Source organism: Vidua macroura, chromosome 1 (genome assembly GCF_024509145.1).
Source record: "Vidua macroura isolate BioBank_ID:100142 chromosome 1, ASM2450914v1, whole genome shotgun sequence".
NCBI classification, from domain to species: Eukaryota; Metazoa; Chordata; class Aves; order Passeriformes; family Viduidae; genus Vidua; species Vidua macroura.
In genome coordinates, this window is record NC_071571.1 from 2,731,327 (window position 1) to 2,754,068 (window position 22,742).

General features: G+C 49.3%; 4 protein-coding genes across 7 annotated transcripts in view; 2 read left to right on the forward strand and 2 right to left on the reverse strand.

Moving 5' to 3' along the window:
- OBSCN (obscurin, cytoskeletal calmodulin and titin-interacting RhoGEF) overlaps positions 1-3,690 on the forward strand; it is a 168,714-nt gene extending 165,024 nt beyond the window's left edge. The window contains exons 112-116 of the mRNA XM_053972858.1: positions 187-426; positions 1,553-1,776; positions 2,250-2,325; positions 2,823-2,972; positions 3,104-3,690. Of these exons, the coding sequence (XP_053828833.1) occupies positions 187-426; positions 1,553-1,776; positions 2,250-2,325; positions 2,823-2,972; positions 3,104-3,281 (868 nt within the window). The 3' untranslated portion in view covers positions 3,282-3,690. The remainder of the gene's footprint in view (positions 1-186; positions 427-1,552; positions 1,777-2,249; positions 2,326-2,822; positions 2,973-3,103) is intronic.
- A 2,417-nt stretch (positions 3,691-6,107) lies between these two features.
- LOC128804748 (7-alpha-hydroxycholest-4-en-3-one 12-alpha-hydroxylase) lies at positions 6,108-8,202 on the reverse strand. The gene has a single exon (XM_053972869.1). The coding sequence runs from the start codon at positions 7,785-7,787 to the stop codon at positions 6,258-6,260; it is 1,530 nt and encodes a 509-aa protein (XP_053828844.1). The 5' UTR covers positions 7,788-8,202; the 3' UTR covers positions 6,108-6,257.
- A 767-nt stretch (positions 8,203-8,969) lies between these two features.
- ACKR2 (atypical chemokine receptor 2) lies at positions 8,970-15,692 on the reverse strand. Of its 2 annotated transcripts, XM_053972889.1 has the most exons (3): positions 13,521-15,692; positions 12,901-12,958; positions 8,970-11,127 (listed from the first exon to the last, which is right to left on the reverse strand). In XM_053972889.1, exons 1-3 carry the CDS (start codon positions 13,542-13,544, stop codon positions 10,010-10,012), a joined length of 1,200 nt encoding a protein of 399 aa, XP_053828864.1. In that variant the 5' UTR covers positions 13,545-15,692; the 3' UTR covers positions 8,970-10,009. The 2 variants fall into 2 exon arrangements, with proteins under 2 accessions (XP_053828864.1, XP_053828856.1); XM_053972881.1 differs by having other exon boundaries at positions 12,901-15,692.
- Positions 15,693-16,612: 920 nt separating this feature from the next.
- On the forward strand, positions 16,613-22,439 carry HIGD1A (HIG1 hypoxia inducible domain family member 1A). 3 transcript variants are annotated; one of them, XM_053976401.1, is made up of 4 exons: positions 16,613-16,711; positions 18,570-18,677; positions 20,625-20,759; positions 21,535-22,439. In XM_053976401.1, exons 2-4 carry the CDS (start codon positions 18,575-18,577, stop codon positions 21,582-21,584), a joined length of 288 nt encoding a protein of 95 aa, XP_053832376.1. In that variant the 5' UTR covers positions 16,613-16,711; positions 18,570-18,574; the 3' UTR covers positions 21,585-22,439. The 3 variants fall into 3 exon arrangements, with proteins under 3 accessions (XP_053832376.1, XP_053832386.1, XP_053832393.1); XM_053976411.1 differs by lacking the exon at positions 16,613-16,711 and adding an exon at positions 16,753-16,911; XM_053976418.1 differs by lacking the exon at positions 16,613-16,711 and adding an exon at positions 16,977-17,231.
- The last annotated feature ends 303 nt before the right edge of the window (positions 22,440-22,742 follow it).

A 22,742-nucleotide genomic window follows, 5' to 3' on the forward strand; every position in this document is an offset into this window, starting at 1 on the left:
GAGTTAAGTTCTCACTCCCATAATTTCAAGTGACTGTACAGTTTAAAGACGCGGGAGGATGTGCAAACTGTGACAGTAGATGCAATAACTCCCCACCAGGCACAGATGAAAAACACAGCATGGGATCCTGGAGGTTTTAAAGAACGGGAGAGGATTTTAATGTGCCTTTGTGTTCCTTTGCACCAGGGGCCGATTCAGCATCGTCCGGCAGTGCCGGGAGAAGGTGAGCGGCAAGACTTTGGCCGCTAAAATCATCCCGTACTGGCAAGAGGACAAGCAGGCTGTGCTGCTGGAGTACCAGGTGCTGAGGAAGCTCCACCACACTAACATAGCCCAGCTGAAGGGCGCCTACGTCAGCCCCCGGCACTTGGTGCTGATCCAGGAGATGTGTGTGGGGCCAGAGCTGCTCCACTCCTTGGCATTACGGTAAGAACACGAGGGAAGAGTTTTCCAGTCAGGGCTGCTGTTGGGAGGAAGATACCTGTTGTTTTCTCCTGACAAACTGGGTCATCCCTCTCCACCTCTTCCAGTGTGCTGTCATTGCACACAGGATTCATAAAGCATTTGTTCTGCATCTTCTTGTGAGATAAAAAAATTACTTGAGTTCCCTAGAGAGGCACAACTCAGGGCCACCCAGCTGAGATGTTGAAAGCAGTTTACAGTGGTTGATATGAAACTCTATTGATGCCTTGTGAAGGCTGACCTAGAACAGAGGCTGGACAGAGCTAAAGAATCAAGCAGGGATTTATTCAAAGGATCTCCTCCATGGATCCACCTTGGGCAGCACCAGAGCCCAGCCAGGGCTGCACCCAAGATGAACCAAAATGGTCCCAAAATGCACGAGCGCTCCCGGGGGCTCTCACTGGGATCAGCTCTGCTCCATTTGCACCTTGCAGTTCATTGTCCCATTCCAGCTTTAGCCCAGGCACTCCCATCCTGCTTGTTTTTCTCTCTCCAGCCCACGTTGTTTGTGCTCCTGGGCCTGAGATTTGGATCATTTGTCCTTGGTGCCCAGCTGGAGAAGGAATTGTTTTGTCTCCCTGCTCTGTGCACAGAGCTCAGCATCCCCTGATGTGAAGCTCAGACCCACACACTAAAGCAGCAGAGAATCTGAAAATATAAAAGCTGAAACCTGAGGCATCACTACCTCCCATAATGTGATACATGAAGGGTTTCCTTACACCAACACCTCCTAACCCCAACAGCATGGCATGGAGGTTACTGTGGGTGAGGAAGATTCATTGTTGCTCACAGTGGACCAAAAATGGATCTGCTGAAATCCTGTGATTCAAAAAAGAGGGAATTGTGGGCATCAAATCTGCTTTCTCTTTTTCAGCTCTACAACATCCTGTTGTTGCATCTGTAAGCCTGAGTCACAGGATGGACCAGCCTCTCCACACACAGCTGATTTGCTAAACTAGAGTTGTTTCTTCTTAACTCTAAAGGGTCTGATGGGATCAGACGCCCAGGGGAGGGTGATAGTGGGTGTAGAAAGGCATTTCTGGGCATGCAGACAGGACACCTGTGTTTTCTATCCCCTTTCTCTCACCAGGACGTCGTACTCAGAGGTGGAGGTCCGAGACTACCTGTGGCAGATCCTCAGTGCCACCGAGTACCTCCATGCACACAACATCCTGCACCTGGACCTCAGGTCTGAGAACATGATCATCACCGAGCCCAACCTGCTGAAACTCCTGGATTTTGGGAACGCACAGTTCTACACACCAGACAAATTTATTACCATGGACAAATGCTCGGACTATGTGGAAACCATGGGTGAGTAGAGCTCAGTCACAGCGACTTGGGGCTCATCTGCAATCAGTGATAAACAGAAAGACACAAACACTGGTCAAGGCAGCAGGTGGTCGCAGCAAGAAAAGCCTTCCAGGTGCTGCTCTCCAGGGCCAGTGTGAGTTTGTGGGAGCAGTGAGTGGTGACAGCGAGTGTCCCACTGCAGCCCACAGGGGACAGAGCTCACAGCAATGCCACCCTGGCTGGCACCCATGTGCCCATTTATCCCGGGATTAAGCATTGCTGCTGTCTGCCCAGAGGTTCTCATGGTTTCACTGCAATCAGCATCCATGTGGAAGCTCCTTAAGCAGCTCCCTGTCCTGGGAGCTGACTCTTCTTCCCTCTTGGGAAGGCAGCAAAGCATAAAAGCAAAAAAAAACCAAAAAAACCAACACTGCCTTTGTGCTGCTCTCAGTGTGTTGGACAGGAGCTTGCCTCACACAAGTTTGCTTTTCCAGCTCCAGAACTGCTGACAGAGCAAGGAGCCCTTCCCCAGACTGATATTTGGTCCATCGGAATCACAGCCTTCATCATGTGAGTCAGCTGATTGCTCCCCGTGCTGTTACTGGCTTCAAAATCACAGTTTCAGAGAGTTAACCTCAGCTGTGTCCCTCCTTTGGCAATGCCATGGAAAGCTGGGGGATGGAGGGGATAGATGGGTAACCTGTGCCAGGGCCTCAGTGCCCTCACAGGGAAGAATTTCTTCCCAATATCTAATCTAAAGTTCTTCTCTTTTCATTTAAAACTGTTCATCCTTAGGCTTGCCACTACAAGCCCTTATCCAAAGTCCCCCTCCAGCTCTCTTGGAGCCCCTTTATGTACTGGAATGGGCTCTAAGGTGTCCCTGAAGCCTTCTCCAGGATGAACAATCCCAATTCTCTCAGTTTTTCCCCAAAGGAGAGGTGTCCCATCCCTCTCCTAACCTTGGTGGCCTCCTCTGGACTCGCTCCAACAGCTCCACATCCTCCTCATGCTGGGAGCCCCAGAGCTGGAGGCAGCTTCATGTTTTCAATCCTCTTCTCCTGGGGCAGGTTGAGTGCCAACTACCCCATCAGCTCGGATGCACCCTGTGAATTCCTGAGAACAGCCAGGAGGGGAAAACTGAAGCTGACGCGGTGCTACGCGGGGCTCTCCGGGGGAGCAGTGTCCTTCCTCCAGAGCACTCTGTGTGCAAACCCTTGGTAAGAGGCTCTCTGTCCTCCCAGCAGCACAGCTGGGCCACATCCTGGGTATTGCCCCTTCTCTCCATTTGCAAGGAGCCCCCCCGTGCAGCACGGATCCCTGACTGACCCCTCACCTTCGTCTGTCCTAGGGGAAGGCCGTCAGCCTCCGAGTGCCTCCAGAGCCCGTGGCTGCAGGAGACAGGTCTGGACAACAGGCAGCAGGCGCTGGTCACCTTCCCCACCACCAAACTGAGGAATTTCCTCATGGAACGGGAAAAGAAGAGAGGCCTGCTGTGCTCCAAGTACGGCCTCATGATTGCACAGTGACGTGGATGTGGTGACAGGCGGGAATCGCCTCCCTGTGCCCTCCTGCACTGAGTGTTTGGTACCAAAGCCTCCTGCCAAGCTGCTCTCTGCCCGACCCCACTGTGTTTTATCTGTGTGTCCTGCCTGCCACGGGCTGTTTCTGTGTATGTGTGACTCGTGGGGGGAACTGGGACACTGGACAGTGAAGGCAGCAAACCCAACAGTGACCTTGTAACGTGCAGATTTTGTGCCACTAAGAGACTTTGCCACTTTGAAGCTGAGCTGCTCTTCCCTGGGGAGCAGGGACACATCTACCTGGAGATGTGGCAGCAGTGTCCCTGGCAAAGGCTGAGTGTTTTAATTCTTTTTAAAAATCCTGAAATGCCACGTTCCACTTTGACCTTCCTCTTTGACCCTGCTTACCTCTGCAAAGGATGGTGTTGGCTGTGTCATTGCTTTGTACTCATAACTTCAGTGTTCCTTTGAGTTTCTCTGCAGTGATTGATGTGTCTCTCAATTTTCCATGTGAGCAGCAGTAAGAGGAGGCTTTCTCAGAGCTGTGTCTGGCTGTGTTTAGAGAAAGGAGAACAGGAAAACAGTTCCTAATGCATTACAGTTCAATACTAAAAGTGAGGCTGTTTATCCAGGGATGCTCTTTCCCAACAAGTTTAATCCATATTGTTCCAAACCTGAAAGATCATGACTCCTTCTCTTGCTGAGCATGCAGAGCAGGAATTGTGACTGAGAGCAGAGGAGCTTTCCCTGTGCTGTGGAGAGCAGGCACCAACTCAATAGATTGTAAAATTTGGAATGCTGAAGTGATATTGTCTTCACTGTGTGCTACAGGAGAGAAACCCAAGGGCTTAGGGCCAGACTCTGTGCTCAGTTCTCTGGGAGGAGAGGAGAGTTACACGAGACAGACACTGCAATGAGGGCTGTCCCCCCAGGAAACCTTTCAAGATTCTAGATCCCATCCAATTTAACTTCCTTCACAAATCCAGTCAGGTTTTTTGTTGGCACAGGCTGGTTCTTTGCTCTTGCTGGTGCACTTTGGGATGGAAAGGTCAGTGCCAGGAAAAACCTATCTAAACATAAAAAACATTTGTAGATTAACTCATTTGGAGCTTTCATGCTCTTCCATATATGAATTATTTTCTTTTTTGCTTCTCACAATTGCATGCATTTGAGCATGTCTGAGCTCTTTTATAGACTCAACACTGTTTGGTTAAATAAACCATTCTGACAAGCAAATAAAGCCAGATTTTTCTGCTGAATCATTGTTATTACTTTTACATCCCTTCCCCAATCCCAATCCACATTTGTGCACCACCACATGTCCCTCACCCCTCAGCTCTGACCTGAGCTCTTTGTGATAACCTGTATACACTGTCTACTAACTAGGAACCACTTCCATGCAAGACATCCACATGAAAAATCCTTTTCCTAGAGCTTTGGAAGGAGGACGTCACCTGGTCAGGATGTGATGATGGCTCCAAGCTGCCCAGCTACCCCAAGGCATTCCTGGGCATGGTTTGGAGCTTGCATTGACCAGAATGTGAGAAGGGCTTCAGAGGATTGAACCCATGGATGACAAAAAAAAATAGGTGAGACCTGTAGATGGAGCATGGAAGGAGTGAAAAGATGCTGGAATTGCTAATGGAAATATCAGCTGCTGCAGTCAAGCCTTACAGGTAGTTTTTGTTTTCCTTGGTCCTGCCACAACTGCTTGATAGTTTCTGCCTGAATTTCCACCACCACCATGAGGTCAGGGCTAATGACCAATCTGGCAGGCTGGGATAATTTGGCCTTAACATGCAGTTACAACATCACCCTGCCCTTTGAAGGACAAAGCAGGATCTGGATCTGATGTTTGGACACGTGAAAATGTTTGAGTTTCATTCCTCAACCACAGATAATCTCCAAAGTTCAAGGTTAGTGTCAGCATTAAAATCAATCCACTGTTCTCCACACAGGAGAGGCTTGGGTTTAACTTCTGTAAGGAAGTGGTGAGAGTCCTAATTGTTGAAGGGTAATAAAGCAAAGCAGAGCTCGTAGAGCAAAGTTCTATCCTGCACTGATCCAGCAGATAAAACATACGTTTGAGGGCTATAAGATCACAGTGGCTGTAGCCCATAAGGGATTGAGGTTGCTCTCTTTGGAGGCCTCATCAGATACAAGAAGGGAACCATAAACATAAAATTCCCCCAAGGAAATTTTTACATCTCTGGAGAGGATATTTGCTGCTCTCTGACCTTTCAGGGGTTCACCACAAGCTGATGCCATCCTGCCAATGATACTTCATGTGGAAAATAAATTATCAGGTGCAGAGTGTGACCAGACAAGTCTATGGACCAGTCTCCCATTTGCACCCAACCAGCCCTTTTCATCCCCTTACATATCAGTTTTCCTGCCCAAATGACCTAAATCCCTCCTTTATCCCCCTTTGATTCCTCCCCCAAACACTCTAATCTATAAAGTCCTGTGCAGTCCCAAAATGCTCTTCCCCTACACACCATAGGATGTCTCCCCTGCCTTGACACAATCCCCCTTATCCCAGGTGTTGATAAAGAGATGTTTCTGATGACGCATCTCCATGGAAGTCCTGCTGGGACCACGGGGCTGATGCTCTGCTGGAGCAGCCTTAGGAGGAACCTGGGCAAAACCGTTGTTCCTTGGAAGCCCTGAATTTGGGTTCCCACCTGCCAATCTGACCCTGTGCTCCTCCTGGCTTCCAATGGGCTGATGGCCCCCGGGATGGGGCTGGGAGTAGCCTGGCAGGGCACGTTTTGTCTCTGTGTGCAGATTAACCTCTATCCCATAACCAACACAACACGCAGCAGCAGCACGTGAGGAGGAGGTAACAACAAAAGCCATGATAAGCATTGAGCAACCAAGATCATATCGGTGGTGGCACTGCAAGGATCTGATAACCACAGGATCAGACAATTTGTGCCATAGGTGACACCAGAACAAACGACACCAGCAGGACTCCCCAGGTTAAAAGCGTGGCCGGTATCTGAACCGAACGTCGCGGACAGGATGCATGGTCCCGAATCCCCAGCGGCTGGCGTCTATGGCTGGGATCTCCTCCTCCTCACTGACCAGCTCCAGATCAAAGTGACTCAGCATCAAGAACACAAACAATTTCATTTCAGCAGTAGCAAAAAAACGCCCCGGACAGGTGGAAACTCCTGCACCCCAAGGCATGCTGACAAATTTCAGCTTCTTCCCGTTTCTGTAGAAATCTTTCCTGGTGCCGTCTGGGTTTACAAAACGGTTGTACTTAAATTTGTGAGGCTCCTCGTGGATTTCTGGGTTCATCTGCACAGAGATGTGTGGGAACAGAGCCACCCTGTCCCCCCTGCGGAGGGTGAACTCTGTCCCACTGCTTGTCCTCAGGGAGGTGTCCTCGAGGACAGCTCTGACCAGCATTGGGGCTGCCACCAGCCTCAGGGTCTCCTCCAGAGCACTGTCCAGCAGAGGAGTCTGGTTCAGCATGTCCCTAGTGACAGTGACTGGGGGGCTCCCTGCCTTTACTTCCTGCCTACTCTCCCTCAAGACTTTATCCACCTCATCTCTCACAGCCTTCAGAGCCTCTGGATGCTTCAGCAGGTACAAGAGGAGCCAGAAGGCAGTAGGGCCCGTGTTGCCTTGGGATGCCCAGAGGAGCATGAACATGAAACGATCCCGCATGTACTCGGGGACACCGTTTTCTGCCAGAAGTTGCTCTTGATCACTTATCCAGCCACTGATATTGTCCTTCTGCCAGACCTTCTTCACAGACAGCATGTTCCAGAAGTGTCTCTTCAGCCGCTCAGCCTCTCTTTTGTCCTTGGGAGGCAACAGAGCAAAGGCCAGGTGAGGGAAGAGGCGGTCATACTTCCAAAACTCCTGGAAGAGCTGGTTGGAGTGGAGGCGATCCTGCTCTTCAGCTTTCTCCTTGTTCCCTGCCCCTCGGGGTGGCTCGGTGCCATACAGAGCCAGGTACCCAGCTCTGAAGACGATGTTGTAGCAGTAGTGGAAGAGGTTTTCCTCCTGCCACACTCTCCTCTCTCCTGAGCTCAGGTTGAAAAGCAGCAGCTTCCGAAAGCTCTCCATGGTGGCTTGTGTGAGGACAGTGAGGCCATCTCCCGTCAGGTGCTTTGTGCTTGATGCATGAACTACGCTATGAGTGGCTTCGGTGGGCTTGTAGCCAAAAACCTGCACGACCAGCTGAGTTGCACTAGTCCTAAAGTCCAGCTTAGATCGCGATTCCTTCACAATGGTGCCAAAGCAGAAGGGATCCATCACAAAGGTGAAGTAATAGCCACCGATCAGCACCGTGAAAACATCCCCGTGTTTGCTCTGCATCCTTTTGAGAAACTCTGAGCTGTCCTTTCTGAATTCCAGCAGATAGCCCAGCCAGGGAATGGTACCTTTGTCCAGGGGCGGCTCATTGGGTCTCTGTCTCCGAAACACACCCAGGACGTAGAGCCCACCGAGCAGTGATGACACCAAGGTACAGAGGAGAATCACCCAGAGCACCATGAGAGCTCTGTGCCCCTCCAGGAGCTGGGACTAGAGGCAGGTTGGGGTGGGAATGTGCATTTTATCCCCAGCCAACAGCTGATAGGCAGACGCAGAGCTGACAGCCTCTGCCCTCATTGGCTGTGAGTGTTTGCCTCTGGCAGAGCTCTCTGGAGTGAACTTGTCCCCGGATGAACAGAGATTTTTAAGGTGAAAGGTATGTTGGAATCCTGTTGGAGTATCCATGCTGTATTAGGGGGATGGGTTTTGGCATGAGGCAGATTCCCTTCTCTAGGCTGCATGGAGCTCAGACTTTGTAAGGAAAATGTTCAGAGAATCCCACTCTGTGATTTCTGCCTTTAAGACCAGGCTATAGACACCCACTGAAAAAATGAAACCAAGAGTGGATGTCAGAAATGCTACTGGAAATGAGCACAGGACCGAGGGAAGGGGGTCACAGCTGAGCTGATTTGGTCTCAAAAGCCAAGAAAAGGAAAAGTCTCTGACATTTTGGTGATCTCCACAGCACATGGTGTCCCAGGAGTGCTTTGCCAATGAACAGTGCTACTGCTCTGAGTGCAAAGCAAAGCAGCTGAGCTGCCCCACGAGTCAGGAGAACTTGAGCCACTGCATTTGCTCGGCACCAGAGGAGTCCAGAGTTTCCAGATGCTCCACCAGCCCCTGGCTGGGAGCAGTGCCCATAGGGAGCACAGCACTTCTGCTTTACCCACCTTCCCTTCTGCTTCTCGAACTCCCCTGTTACCTCCCTCCAGATGGGGTTTGGGGACAATGTCAGGGACCCCGTATCCCACCTGGCACTGCTCCTCTGGGTGCTGCCACCCTGATCTAGCCAGGCTGCCACCACAGCCTGTCCCAGCCGCTGGTGCTTGGACCTCTTCTCATGCAGGATGGAGAGTGACATTAACTCACCTTTGCTCTTCCCTAGAGCATTCCATCATGAGTTTTCCACAGTCCCAAGCGCCTTCTCTGTCTGGGATCACAATCTTAATCTTTTTAGCTTCCCAGCTGCTGTCCCTTTCCATGTTCCCTCCAGTGACCTGACCCAAGGAGTGAAGGCCACATCATAACATCAGCTAAATATTTATTCTGGCTTTGTTTTTTTAAGGAAAGCTCTTAACCTTACCATTTTGGAAAAATACTGTAGTAATGTTGGGAAGAAAAATAACAGCAGCGATCAACTCAAAGCCCTTCTCAGTCCTGTAATCTTATGTAGTAATAAAATAAATGTGATAAGTGCTTTCTCTTAAATTCATAATTTTATTTGTACAACTCTAGGAAACTTCCAGACTTAGTAGATTTACAGGATGGAAAGGGACCATTTAATGTTCAGGAGCATTTGGGGTGAATAATGCCTTTAAATAAAAGTTAGCAAACTCAGAACCCTGAACTTCAAAGCTGCACTGGGTAATAAGGATTGACCATCAGCTCTCTGTGCTCTTCTGTTCAGGCCATGTTCTCATTCTGTTGTGTTTCAAAGACAGTATTTATGTTACAGGTGGTACCCATGGATCTTTTTTATCTTGTCAAACCAGATCGTGGAAGGCAAATACCTTCACCACTGTTCTGCTGAGCTCCCTTTTTTCTCTTTCTCACTGTTACTGGTCTGGACTTTGTTCTGCTCAAACTGTCCCAAATCAGCTGATGATCAAACTGATCTCTAACCAAGGCTCTGCCCTTTGGAGAGTCACAGTTCCCTGCTCAGCAGGTCCGAGTGTGGCACTGCTCATCATGACAGAGAACAACTCAGCTTAAAGGTGTCCAGTCCTTCCTGTTGTGTCTCCTGGTAGAAAACAAGATTATCCCAGTTAAATCATCTGGCAGATGGTAAGAGCCAGATCCCTTGGCAGTCTTTCTGGCCTGATGGATGAGCATGGAATTCCATCCATGGAAAGCCCATGCCAGGAAGGAGGAGAATCTCTCCTCAAGTCTTAGTTTGCATTTTTTAAGGCACAACATTGAGAAATCTCATCCTTTATTTGCTACTGCCTCCAGATGAGAACTGGGTTTCTTCTGCTAGTGTAAATACAGGACAATCCTTTCATAATAATTCCACTTGCAACAGAAACAGATCCCACATGTACTTTTCCAATCCCAGTGTGGAAAGTCCCCATCTCAAGGCTGTTGCTAGGATGAACTATCTGGTTACACAGTGCTGTGGGCTCACACCAACTCCATCACGGGCAGGGCAGAGGGCTCACACATAATGTAAATAATGTAAATATTTATGATGCATTTGTGATGCTCAACATTTCTATCTCAGCTGCGTATCTGCTGCAAGATGGGCTCGTCTGGGAATCCTGGATGGAAAAGAAAGCGCCTCTCCTGAAAATGGCCTGAGGGATCTTCCACAAATATGCCCTGAACCGCTTCTTCACAAAAGCATAGAGCAAGGGGTTGAGACAGCAGTGGACAAAGGACAAGCTCTCTGTGATCTGCAGGGCATAGTCCAGTTTCCTACTGCTTTCACAGCTCCTGATCACACCGACATCCTGCAGGGAGTGGAGGATGAGCACAACGTTGTAAGGACACCACAGCACAAAGAAGACCCCCACCAGAGTAAGGACTAAGCAGAGAGCTCTCCTGGAGCCAGGTATCTGTGAGGTGTTGAGCACACACGCGATGCGGGAGTAGCAGAAGGTCATGAAGAAGAAGGGGAAAAGGAATCCCAGGATGTTTTGAATCACCCGAAAGACAACTTTCCAAAATAAATGCTCCTGGCCATAATCCTGGGTGCACATGATGGTTTTGTTGTGAATTTGCCTTGTGCTGGTGAAGAGGCCATCAGGAATGGAGAGAGCTATGGAAAGGATCCACATCACCAACAAGACGAGGATGGAATTCCTCCACACCGTGGAGCTGTGAGGAGACCAAGCGTGAACTATCTGCAGATACATGTCCAGGCTCATGCAGCTCACAAAGAAGATGCCACTGTAGAAGTTCAGAGTGTACATGGCATTTAAGAATGGGCACAAGATGTCCCAGGTGACCCACTGAGAAATGTACAGAGCCCAGAGAGGAAGGGTCAGTAGCAGGAAGAAGTCTGAAACCACCAGGTTCAGCAGATACAGCTCAGTCATCTTCTTTTTCTTCTTGATGTACATGAGGAGGACAGCAAACAGGAGGGCATTCCCAGCCATTCCGACCAGGAAGATCACGGTGTAAAATGATGGCAAGAACACCCTGCTGAAGGACAGCACCTCCTCCTTGGTGCAGAGGCCATAGAGCCCATAATCCTCCTCATCCAGGTACTCGTACGGGTACTCACTCGAATTGGCAGCATCCAGCCACGTGCCTGTGGTTGTTGCTGTCACTCCTGAGGTTGTGTTTGACCAGTGGCTGCCTAAAAGCAAGGGAGAGGGATCAAAGTGTTGTTCCAATTCACACAGGAAGCAAAGAGCACATCACAGAGGGAATGTGAAACACATCTTTGAAACACAGAGATGTTTAGTTCATAGAATCACAGAATGGTTTGGGTTGGAAGGGACCTTCAAGATCGTCTTGCTCCAACCCCTGCAATGGGCAGGGACACCTTCCACTATCCCTGATTGCCCCAAGCCCCATCCAACCTGGCCTTGGACACTTCCAGGGATCCAGGGGCAGCCACAGCTTCTCTGGGCATGCTGTGCCAGGGCCTCACAGCAAAAAATGCCTTCTAATATTTGGTCCAAACCTACAGTCTTTCAACTGAAGGACCCATTCCCCCTTGTCCTGTCACTCCATGCTCCTGTACAAAACCCCTCTTCATCTTTCTTGTAGGTTCCATTCAGGTACTGGAATTTCACGGGTTTAAATTTCTGCCACTGTCTGGTGAGTATTTTGTGTCCTGAACAACTTGGCCTTTGCCTGAGCATGGAGATAGCTGTTTACATGTACATATTATTAAAAAAAAAAAATTTAAAAAAATCTGCTTTCCGTACTCAGCACATAAAACTTAAAAATGAATGAGCATGGTTTCCTCTGATGGAAGTCACTACTTCCTCCTGGCACCACCACAAGCTTTTAGCAAAGTTTCTGCTCCAAATTACAGGAAGTCCACCAGCACAGCTCACTGTGAGCTGCTTATATTCACCTGGGTCACTACTGAGAAAGCACCATCTCAATTCTTGGTAAAGAACCTGCCACCAGCACCTCTATGTCAGTGGGGCTGTTCCCAGAGGTGAAATGCTGAACATCTCCCTGCTCCTGGGAGGACACTGAGCCCTCTCCATGCCAGCTCTAGGACAACAAGACATGGATTCTGGTAAAAGGCATTAGTGAGTGGAAAATACAGAATTCACAGGATCCCAGAATGGTTTGGGTTGGAAAGGACCTTGAAGAACATCTTGTTCCAACCCTCCTGCCCAGGGCAGGGACACCTTCCATTATCCCAGGCTGCTCAAAGACTCATCCAAGGTGAGGGCATGTAGGCACCAGAATCCAGTCCTGAATTATGGAGAGAGGGAGAGATTCAGCTGGAAGAACACTGCTGGAATCAATTCTGCATGAGACAATGCATGAGACAACTCCTGCAGTGGTCACTCCCTGGAACTGTGGGTGTCATTGCTTAGATGGCTGCAGCCCAGATTTCAGGAAATGGTGAGTGATTGGGAGCCTCCTACTTTTGGGATCTGATTTTCAGGAAAAAAAGCTGTCACTGAGGAGCTCATTTCACACAGTAAGAGATGGGATTTGCCTGATGCTGTTGGCACTTTGAAGGTTAACGAGGAGTTTAATAATTGAAGTTAATCTTCTGGCAGCAAAACAAAAAACAGTTTTGCAAAAAATCCTGTGAACACGCCTTTACCCTTAAAGCACACATTTTTTCAGCCACGGCCAAAGCTACTCATCTTTTCCCTGGGACTCATTTTCCAGGAATCCCAAACAGGCCTGGCTGTGTAGCTCCAGTCTCTCCTTGAGGATCTGTTTCTCCCTGCAGAGATCTGCAGCCACTCAGAAATGAGAACATGAAGCTGTTGGTCCCTGGCTATGCTGTGCATCCCAACGAGGACATATCCCATGGTGGATCTGCAGGGTTTAGGCTCCCTCCCCACAAACACCCAGGGAAAGGGGTGCCCCTCCACCCCACAGGCTCAGAGTGGGTGTGCAGCTGTAAAGGGTGAAGCTCTGGATGTACCTGCTGTGGTCCCGTGACTGAAATTGCTTAAATACCCATTCCAGGCAGTTCCAGGCAGCTGAAAAGAAAAGAAAAAATGGGTTTGAGTGCACTGAAATGTTTTCATTTCAGCACTTTGGGAAGTGCTGCAGAGCACTTCTGACTGAGCAGTGGGAGAGCAGGGATCTGCCATGGGAAAGTGCCACAAAAAGACTTGTCTGGGAATGAGCTTTTTAAAATTTCTTTTCTGTGTCGTATTTTGGAGGAAATTCACCCTCAGCTGTGACTGCAGGCCCTCGAGAGGAAACCAAAACTGATCACAGCAACACCCGAGACTCATAAACACCTTCCCCCCCACACACCCCCCTCTGCCCACACCAGGACAAACCATTCCCAAAATTTGCATTTGGGGTCTCTTCCAGCCCACTGAGATGCCTTTTCTCCCTCTGCCAGATCCCTCTCCCTCCACATCAGCCCAGCACTGGCATCCACATCCCCATCCCGTACCCCAGAGTGGAAGGGAGGGCTGAGCTCAGGAATTAATCCCAGCCCCAAGCTGGCTACCTTTCAAAAACAAAAGAGAGCCTTGCCAGGTTTCTTGTGTGGCCTGTCTACAAGCAAGAAGCAGAAAAAGCACTTACAGGAGTCTCTTCTCCTCTTTCCATTCTGCCAGATGCTTGAACCAGGCTTTTAGGAAGTTCTTCCTTTTGTGTAAGAGGACAGTCAGGAAATGTGAGCTCAGCATAACCTCCCTGGTTTTGTTTTGTTTTTCCTGCTTTTCATCATTCCCTGGCAGCCCTGGAAGAATGATCTCCACCCTGTGTTTGAACACAACATCTACATCACCTCCCAGGGCTGAGCCCCTGCTGCAAAAATCCATGTGTTTTCCAGGAAATCTGATGCTGCAGGATCCTCAACCCCTGCTGGAGCAGAAATGGCCTCTGCCAAAGATGTTTCTGATGAAGTGGTTTATTGCAGGAGTTTTTGGGCATCAGCATGGGTTAGTGGTCACACTCCTCATTTCCTCATCTCACCATCAAACAGGGCCATGGGAACACCCTGGCTGTGCCAAGGCTTCCCCTGTGCCAATCCTGGTGCATTTTACACACCCCAAACCCCCCTGGTAAAAACAGGAGAGCAGAGCAGCAGTGACAGCCACAGCTCCACATCCACAGAGATTCACAGAGGATTCACAGAGAGAAATGTGTTATTTTTACCCATTTCCATGTTTGCCACCATCAGCTGCTGCTGCATTTAAAATATACCCTGTAATAAATATATATTATTATTATTATATATTATATAATATATTATTAGTATTAGTATTATTAGTATTATTATGTGTGTGCAACACGCACATTAGCAGGGAGCAAGAAGCCACTCGTAGAGCTGAGACACTGGACACACACACAAAGAAGCTGCAGGTGACAGAGGTTTCATTAGGCCAGCAATTAAAATGAAATAAGTTTTTGTTTTTAATTGAGTTTCTGCCCTGAAGCAGAGAATTAAACGTGCCTCTGAGAGTTGCTGGAGAAAGTGGCCCTCACTGTAATTTATTACAAGATTTTAACTCAATTTCAGGGTTGGTAATTGCATCGATTTTTTGTTTCCTTTCAGACTGCAGGGCCCTAATGGCTTTGGCAATTAAGGTAACGAGATTAGGGGTAATGGGCAGCACATTTGGAGAGATGCAGCGCTTGTCTGAGCCACTTTATTTTGTGCTGCCCAAAATGCCACGTGTCGGTGGCAGAGTGATCCTGCAGGTGCAGCAGCTCTGCCTTCCCCCAGCTCGGAGATGAGGAGGTACAAACACCACACAGGAGCACTGGGCTTAGGGACAAAAGGGTTTATCTTTGCTGGTTTTCTCTGACAAGCTGTTCTCAGATTTAGGAGAAGCTTTTTTTTGGGATCCTTGGGATCCCAGTGGATTCTTCTTCCTCTTCCAGAATAGGGTTTAAGTCAGGAGCAATTTCTAGGCTGTCTTTGGGCATCAAAATCCTGGCATAGAGTGGGGGTAAAACAAGGTCTGCTTGAAAGCTGAAATATGGGAAAACATTGTCAATGACACAATTCAGCAGCAAGAAAATCAGACAGAAGCAAAGCCAGAGAAGCTGTGGCTGTCCCATTGCTGGAAGTGCTCCAAGCTGGATGGGGATTGGAGCAACCTGATCTGCTGGAAGATGTCCCTGCCCATGGCAGGGGGTGGAATGGGATGAACTTTCAACCCAAACCATTCCATGATTCTGACATCAGGTGGAAGCTCTTCAGCAAAGGACTAAGTAAGAGCCCAAATTTCACAGAATCTCAGAAGGGTTTGGGCTGGAAGGGACTTTAAAGACCATCTCATCTAATAGGGAAGATGTGTGCTGATGTCTTTACAAGCAATTCCATGGGTGAGGGGATGGTTGTGAACGGCTTTGAAATGGGGCTTAATATCTCAATATTATAAACTTCAAGCAGCAGGTTTGTTACAGAGCCCGGGCAGTTTGACTCCTGAAACAGCCAAATGGGGCCGCACGAGCCTGAGTTCCTAAACTTTGGGGGTAAATAACGTGTTCAAGGGGGGATGTGAGGCAGGCGGGTCGGGAAGGCTGCACCTTCCCGGTACCTGGGCCAGCGGGGGAAGGAAGAGGGCAACGAGCGGCCGGGAGCTTGGGATAAAGGGAGGCTGCGCCCTCCAAAACCTCGAGAGAGAAAACCCCGCGGGGATGTGCCCCAGTGGCCTCGCTCCCTTCACCCGAATAAAGCTGCAGGACTCCTCTGTCTCCTTTATGGACACTGGCTTTTCCCAGTGGGATTTGCTGTACAGTCCCATCCCCACCTTCCATGGGCAGGGACACCTTCCACTGTCCCAGGCTGCTCCAAGCCCCATCCAACCCGGCCTTGGGCACTGCCAGGGATCCAGGGGCAGCCACAGCTTCTCTGGGCACCCTGTGCCAGGGCCTCGCCAACTCCCAGGGAACAATTCCTTTCCAATATCTAATCTGAAGCTCTTCCTTTTTTCTTTAAAACTGCTCGCCATTGTCCTGTCACTCCGCGGTGCTGCCAACAGTCGGTCTCCACCTGACTCCACGTCACAGTGTGACAACACGGGAAGTTTTTGAAGCGAAAAGCAGATAAGCTGCTGCTGAAGCCACCAGCAGCCGTTTTTCCGCCCTGCAGACGATGCCGAAGCCGCTGTTTCGCTGTTCTGGGGCTAACCCAGACTCCGAGCCTCCGCCCGGCCCCCGGTACCGCGAAAGCGCAGGGCGGCACTGAGGAAGGGCCAGTGCACTGAGGAAGGGCCCGTGCACTGAGGAAGGGCCCGTGCACTGAGGAAGGGCCCGTGCACTGAGGCAGGAGCCGGCACTGAGGCACGGCCAGCACTGAGGCAGGGCCGCACTGAGGCAGGGGCGCACTGAGGCAGGGCAACACTGAGGCACAGCCGGCACTGAGGCAGGACAACACTGAGGCACAGCCGGCACTGAGGCAGGGCCGGTACTCAGACAGGCCGGCACTGAGGCACAGGCGGCACTGAGGCAGGGCCGGTACTCAGACAGGGCCGGCACTGAGGCAGGGTCGGGCCCCGCAGCGCCCCCTGTCGGCCGCCCCACGCCACCGCCTCCCCGCCGCAATGCGGAGCGCCGCGCGCTGACGTCACGCTAGCCCCGCCCCCGCGCCCGTATTAGGAAGCGGTGGTCGCGGCCACACTCTGGATTGGCTGTCGGCGAGCGCGCGGGCGCGGGGCACGCCGGGAGTTGTGGTCCCGGCGGAGGGGCGGGGCGGAAGCCGCCAATAAGAGGCAAGGGCGGGGCCAGGCGCAGCAGACGCCGGCCGGTATCGGAGCAGCGCGGTGAGAGCCGGGTCTGGGGCGGGCGGGACCCGCGGCACAGCCGGGGACACAGCCCGAGACACAGCCCGAGCCCTGCAGGGCGGTGCGGGTGCCTGGGGCTGGAGCGAGGAAGGGCTCCCGTGTCGGGGGAAGTGACTGGGGCAGGAGTGGAGCAGAGGCCCCACTGGGGACCTGGGGCAGAAGGCCGGAGCGCGGTGAAGGTGCCTGGGGCCGAGTCTCCATGAGGGGTGCGGCGGCCTGGGGCTGGAGTGGGGAAGGATTCTCACGTGGAGCTGGGCAGGCGGAAGGCAGCCTGGGGGTACCCCGGGCCTTCCCCCTGCCGGGAGGGATGCTGGGAGCTGTCACCTTCCCACCCATGGTCCACCCTCACTGTCCCCCACGGGTGGCACCGGTCACACCGGTGCCCTGACCTCCCTGTTCGGTGTCGGCAAGGTCAGAGCAGCCGGACCGTGTGTTTCACCCAGTTTCTTCTGCCCTGTGCCCATCTTGGTCTGAGCTGAAGGTCACAGAAACTTCCGTGGTGGGTGAATTGTTTCACTTTTAATATAATTGTCTTGTGTAAATCTCATCTCTGGCTGTCTCCTCCTCTGCTGAGTGATGGAGAGCTCTTGTTCCCTTCTCTGAATGAGTCAGGCTAAAATTATAGCTTACATTTGGCAAATAAGAGTGGTTGTAGCAGGCACAGAGAGACCAAATCCTTTGGCCTTGCAGAGGAAATGGTTTGAGAACCAGTCAATCTGCTCACATGGGTGTGCACAAAATGCTGCATAACCACGGAGCATGGCCACTTTTGAAATGTCTCTTGTGCCTAAGGTTACTGGCACCTGTTTAATGAAATTCTTTTGGTTTATTCTGAGAGCTGGGAGCCTTTCTGTGTGCCCCTGAGCTGTGTTTTGCCGTTGGTGGCAAAGCTGAGCAATAGCAGTAGAGATTTTTCTAGCCGGGCCCTCTGTGGTGTCACCGGCAGAAATTGTCATTGACTGAATGGAGTACTGAGGAGGGAACAGGTCTTGGTGTAATCCATGCAATTCCCAACACAAAAAGCTGGGAAGTTCTGCAGGATGGTCTCACTTTGGTGATGATGGTTCTGTGAGTGAAACCCTTCTCAAGCTGTTGCTGCTTTTTATTTTCCTTGGGGGGAGGTGAGAAATCACCTGTGGATGACTTCTCCTCCTGATGCGATCCCACAGGAGTCTGCACCCATTGAGGGCTTCAAGACTTGCTCAACTGCTCCTCGGTGGTGGCTGTTTCCCATCCCTGTGTTCTCCATCAGGAATTTGGAGTTCTGTTGATGTGGGATAGGCTGTAGTGACTGAGGAGCTGCCAGGCAGGGCTGACCTTGTGCAGCAGCTCGTGCTTCCCAACCCAGCTGCTGTGGCTGCTGCTCTTGGCCGGGAATGAGGGGGGAGAAGTGAACTTTGCTGAGGTCAGAACGGCCATAAAGGACCAGCCTGCGAAAGCCAAGCGGAGTGGTGAGGCATGGAATTCCTAAAAGGAGAGACAGGCAGTGACCAAAGCTTTCTGTGGCTGCCTGTGAGCATGGAGGTGATCACTGGGATCTCTAATGGTGTGAAAACAGATGGCAAAAATCTGTTGCTCTCCTACTTTTTTTTTTTTTTTTTTTTTTTTTTTTTTTTTTTTTTGGTTTTGTTTTGTTTTGTTTTGTTTTTACCTCTCCTGGTAAGCACAGCCCTGCTTCCCAAGGCTTCACTTGAATTTAACCATCTGTCCATGGTGCCTGTTCTTATATCTCTTATATCTCACTACCTGGATATTTGTGACAAGGGATTTTCTTTTCCTAAAGATTCTCTTTATTTGGGGTTTCCAAAACCTGAAGGGAGGTTCTTTGTCTTCACAGCCATAATGTCACCCAGCCAGGAATCTGTTTACCCTGACTATGAGACTGAGACCAGCCAGACCTCAAAGCTGATCAAAAAATTTAAGGAGACGCCATTTGTACCCATTGGTGAGTTCAAAAATGGAGAAATGTGTTTGCACAATCAATGTGGGAAACACCATCACTGTTCACCTTTTTTCTGTAAACAGGAAATTACTTACAAATTACCTCCCATAATAGTTGTCCTAAAAGAAAGAGGGAAATTAATGAGGTCTGTTACCTTAAATAAGAAACTCAAAACCTACAAGTATAAGAAAAAAAACGAAACCAACAAACTCTGAAAGGCTTTTTAGGTGAGGCTAGAAAACATGTGAAGGTGATGCTGTCAAGTGGTTAGGGAGTGTGTTGTGCAGCTGTTCTGGAGCACAGTTCCTGGGAATTATGTGACCACTACAAAATGACTTAAAAGCTATCAAAATACAAGCTAGAAGGATTTAAATTACAGCCTGTCTGGTAAATGTTTCAGCCCTCTGCTGCTATCGCTTAGTTTAAAATACATTTTTTTAGTAATTTTTGTTACCCCAACTTGAGGAAGTTGTTAAAGTTCTCAGCCTCTCTGTTGAGACTCCCAAAAAGCTTCTGAGGAGAGCAGGGATCAGCTTTTGTGTGACACAAGACACGTTTTGATTTCCAGCCACCTTAAATGGAGAGCAGCGGGGTCACTCGGGGTGAACTGTTCCTAGCATTTGCCAGCAGATTTCCGTCACTGCTTCCGTGGTCACTGCACTTTGTCCCCACCTTGCTGGGCTGTACCATGACTCCAGGAGTTCCAGTTCCCTGAAGCAGATTGGCAGAACTCACTTTTGACCTGTGTCAGAGCTGGGCTGATGGCCCTAAAACTCTTAATTGGTATTTAATGAGAGTGAATTAAGTGTTTACAGCTTTCTGGTGGCACTGGTAATGCTCCAGTTCAGGGAAGACAAACTGCCTGTGCTCTGCCCAGTAAAATATACACAGCACTTAAAACTTGGCATGCACCTGTGAACTGTGCAAATAATCCTAAAACTGGAATGAAATAGATGGAACTGGAAATTTTGTGCATTTCTGCTGTGTATTCTGTGAAAGCATCAGCGTTGGAGCTGGCAAAGCTGGGGCTGTTTGTTCTGCTGAAGGACTATCAGTGAATTCTGGCCCTGGGAAAGAGACCTGGTGGAGCCTCCCTCCTCCCAGCTTGGGGACAATAACATGTGACTTGTCCTGTCCTGGTGGCACCTGGCCAAATGTGACAACACCCAAAATAGCAACAGCAGCAGGCCAGTGGATACATCAGGGAGCATCCACACACTGAGAGTCTGAGCATCAGCTGGGTGGGGGTCCTGGCTGGGAGTGTCCATGCAGGAAAGGAGGTCTGAGGAGCCCTGGTTCTGTCTGAAAAATATCCAGGGAATTCTGACCCCTCGAGCTGCTCCTTTGGCATTTTAATGCTGGTGGAAGTCTTTTCTCTTCCCTGCACTGATGTGTGTGTTGAATGAGGCGGCACTGGAGTGAAACCAGAGCTAGGATTTACCACTACACAAAAGTAGAGGAGCCCTGGTTCTGTCTGAAAAATATCCAGGGAATTCTGACCCCTCGAGCTGCTCCTTTGGCATTTTAATGCTGGTGGAAGTCTTTTCCCTGCACTGATGTGTGTGTTGAATGAGGCGGCACTGGAGTGAAACCAGGGTTAGGATTTACCACTACACAAAACCAGTGATTAGACCAAAACAGGCTTATATTAGGATGAGAATGAATGGCCTCAAGTTGTGCCAGGGGAGGTGTAGACTGGATATTAGGACAAATTTATTCAAGGAAAGGGCTGCCCAGGGCAGTGGTGGAATCACTATCCACATAGGGATTGAAAACCTGTATAGATGTGACACAGTTTAGCCTTGGCACTTGTGGGAGGAATGGTTGGACTCGATGATCTTAAGGGTCTTTTCCAACCGGAACAGCTCAGTGGTTCACAGGCTGTTTTGTTTAGGTGGGTCCCCGGTGCTCTGGATCTCCACTCAGAAGGATGCTCTCCTTGCCTTGCAGGGATGGCTGGCTTCACCGCCGTGGTTGCCTACGGGCTGTACAAGCTGAAGCACAGAGGTGACATGAAACTGTCCCTTCACCTGATCCACATGCGCGTGGCAGCCCAGGGCTTCGCCGTGGGAGCCCTGACGTGTGGTACGTATGGAACGGGAGCTGTCCTTGGCAGTGGCAAACCATGGAGAGCCTCCTGGATCACTCCAGTGGATAACAGAGCTGGCACGGCTGGGTGGAAGCATCCAGAACGTTTATTCCAGGATCTCTGTGCTCCTTACTGGTGCTCAGACAGCCTTTCTGGAGTAATCTGATTTTATGTACTTAAGTATTTAATTTCAGAGCAGCAGTTTTGATTATGTCTGGATGTGGAATGTGAGGTTCTGCATCTCTGCCTCTTTCAGGCCAAAAAAAGAAAACATTCATCTGACATTAATATTTTCCTTTGTAAATATGTTGCTATTTCTGCATTTAATGCATTGGAAGATCTACAGCGTGTGTAGACCATGGTATTATATATTTTTTTATGTCTATTTATATGTATATATATTTTTTCAGGACTGGACTAGTGTCTCTAATCTGTATTGTGCCCCTGATCTGTATGTCCCAGGTCTCATCTATGTGTAAATGTACATCCCATAATCACTGTTTGTCCCTACTGCATTCCCAGCAGGAACAACAGAAAAGCTTGACTTTGGCCACAGAATCAACTAGAATTAGCTCAGGATCTGCATTTTCATAAATAGTATATTTTCATACCTGGTTTCTCTGTATAGGAAGAATTTTGTAGTGTGTATTAAAAAAATGCAGCTGAGGAGGAAGGGAAATTCTGTCTTGCTGAGAACTTTTCAGATGTTGAAACCCATTATTTCTAATTTAATGCAGTTCTTTAATTGTGCTTTTTATTTCTGTCTTGCAGGGGTGCTGTATTCCATGTTCCAGGAGTATGTGTTGAAGCCCAAGGAATAGTGGGAAGCTGTCTGAAATCCCTGTCCTGGCGGTGGCCTGTGTACTGCAGCTCCAAACCTCCTATTGAGGGCTTCTTGAGGAAAACAAATAATACATGGCATTAGAGAATTGTTCTATTTTGTGTATGGTACACTGTGCTGAACCTGGCAGCCTCAGAATGTGACCTGGGGGAGCGGGTATGGGGGTCTGGGTCTCTCTGATTGACACCACCACATCCCAGTTTTTAGGGGATATCGTGGAGTGCAATCCCTCTATCTTCTCCTTCAGCTCAGCCCTAAAACTGGTGACTTCTTTTGCTGTTGTTGCCCAAAACCACGATGTCTGAAGTGGCTTCTGTCAGGGAACGTCAGGAGCGCCTTGCTGTCATTTTCTATCCTCCGGCCTCTAAATTTGTAATTTAGAAGCTTCCAGTAGCACTAAAATATTGAGAGCTATATAAACATCTATATTTTTTATTTAAAGCATGAGATAAGTATGTTGCAGCTATTTAAATGTTATATTTATTCATTGTTAACGAAGACACAGGCTCCCTATTTTTGCTATATCAGACCCTTGGATTATGATATTTTGTAACTTTATTTAGGGTGTTCTTCTGAGTAACATCTAAATGTAACATTTAAAATACAGATTGTGAAAACTAAACTTCAATTTGGTGGTTTAATGCTTTTAAAGTGTACTATCTAGCTGACTTCTGCAGTACTGTTCCCCACAGAAAATTTTAAAACATTTAAATCTGAAAAGTCCCCCCATCACCTTTGAGGTATTAAAATCCTTGTCTGTCAGTTATTTTACACTCAATCTCCTTGTACTTCCAACAGCAGTCACGAAAATAAAAGCCAATTTTTTTAAAAAGCACATATTTTCCTGTCAGCTGACATTCCATGGTGACAGTCTCAGATGTTAACGCATACAAGGTACAAACTGCACCTACCTCTCTGTAACCTGTTGTACAGAGCAGGGGGCGGTTAAACACGAATAAAAGAGAGCAGTTGGAGGTAATAATTGTTCGCCTCTGGATTTGTTGGCGGAGGGCTCCCAAACCGCAGCAGAGGGATGGCGTGAGCTCAATAAAAATCCCCTGAGGAGGGTGCAGCGCTCCTGGAAAGGGAATTCCCAACCGCTGCTCTCCTTGAGTCTCAGCCGGTATCACCTTTAGCT

What these genes read in the sequence shown, in the direction of transcription:
- ACKR2 (XM_053972881.1), bottom strand. Translation starts at nt 13,285, where the DNA reads ATGCAAATTTTGGGAATGGTTTGTCCTGGTGTGGGCAGAGGGGGGTGT. An exon ending in CAGTCACGGGACCACAGCAG is followed by an intron (nt 11,128 to 12,900) that starts GTACATCCAGAG and finishes CCTTGCTTTTAG; the next exon opens with GCAGCCACTGGTCAAACACA.
- HIGD1A (XM_053976401.1), top strand. Translation starts at nt 18,575, where the DNA reads ATGTCACCCAGCCAGGAATCTGTTTACCCTGACTATGAGACTGAGACC. An exon ending in GACGCCATTTGTACCCATTG is followed by an intron (nt 18,678 to 20,624) that starts GTGAGTTCAAAA and finishes CTTGCCTTGCAG; the next exon opens with GGATGGCTGGCTTCACCGCC. An exon ending in CGTGGGAGCCCTGACGTGTG is followed by an intron (nt 20,760 to 21,534) that starts GTACGTATGGAA and finishes TCTGTCTTGCAG; the next exon opens with GGGTGCTGTATTCCATGTTC.
- LOC128804748 (XM_053972869.1), bottom strand. Translation starts at nt 7,787, where the DNA reads ATGGTGCTCTGGGTGATTCTCCTCTGTACCTTGGTGTCATCACTGCTC.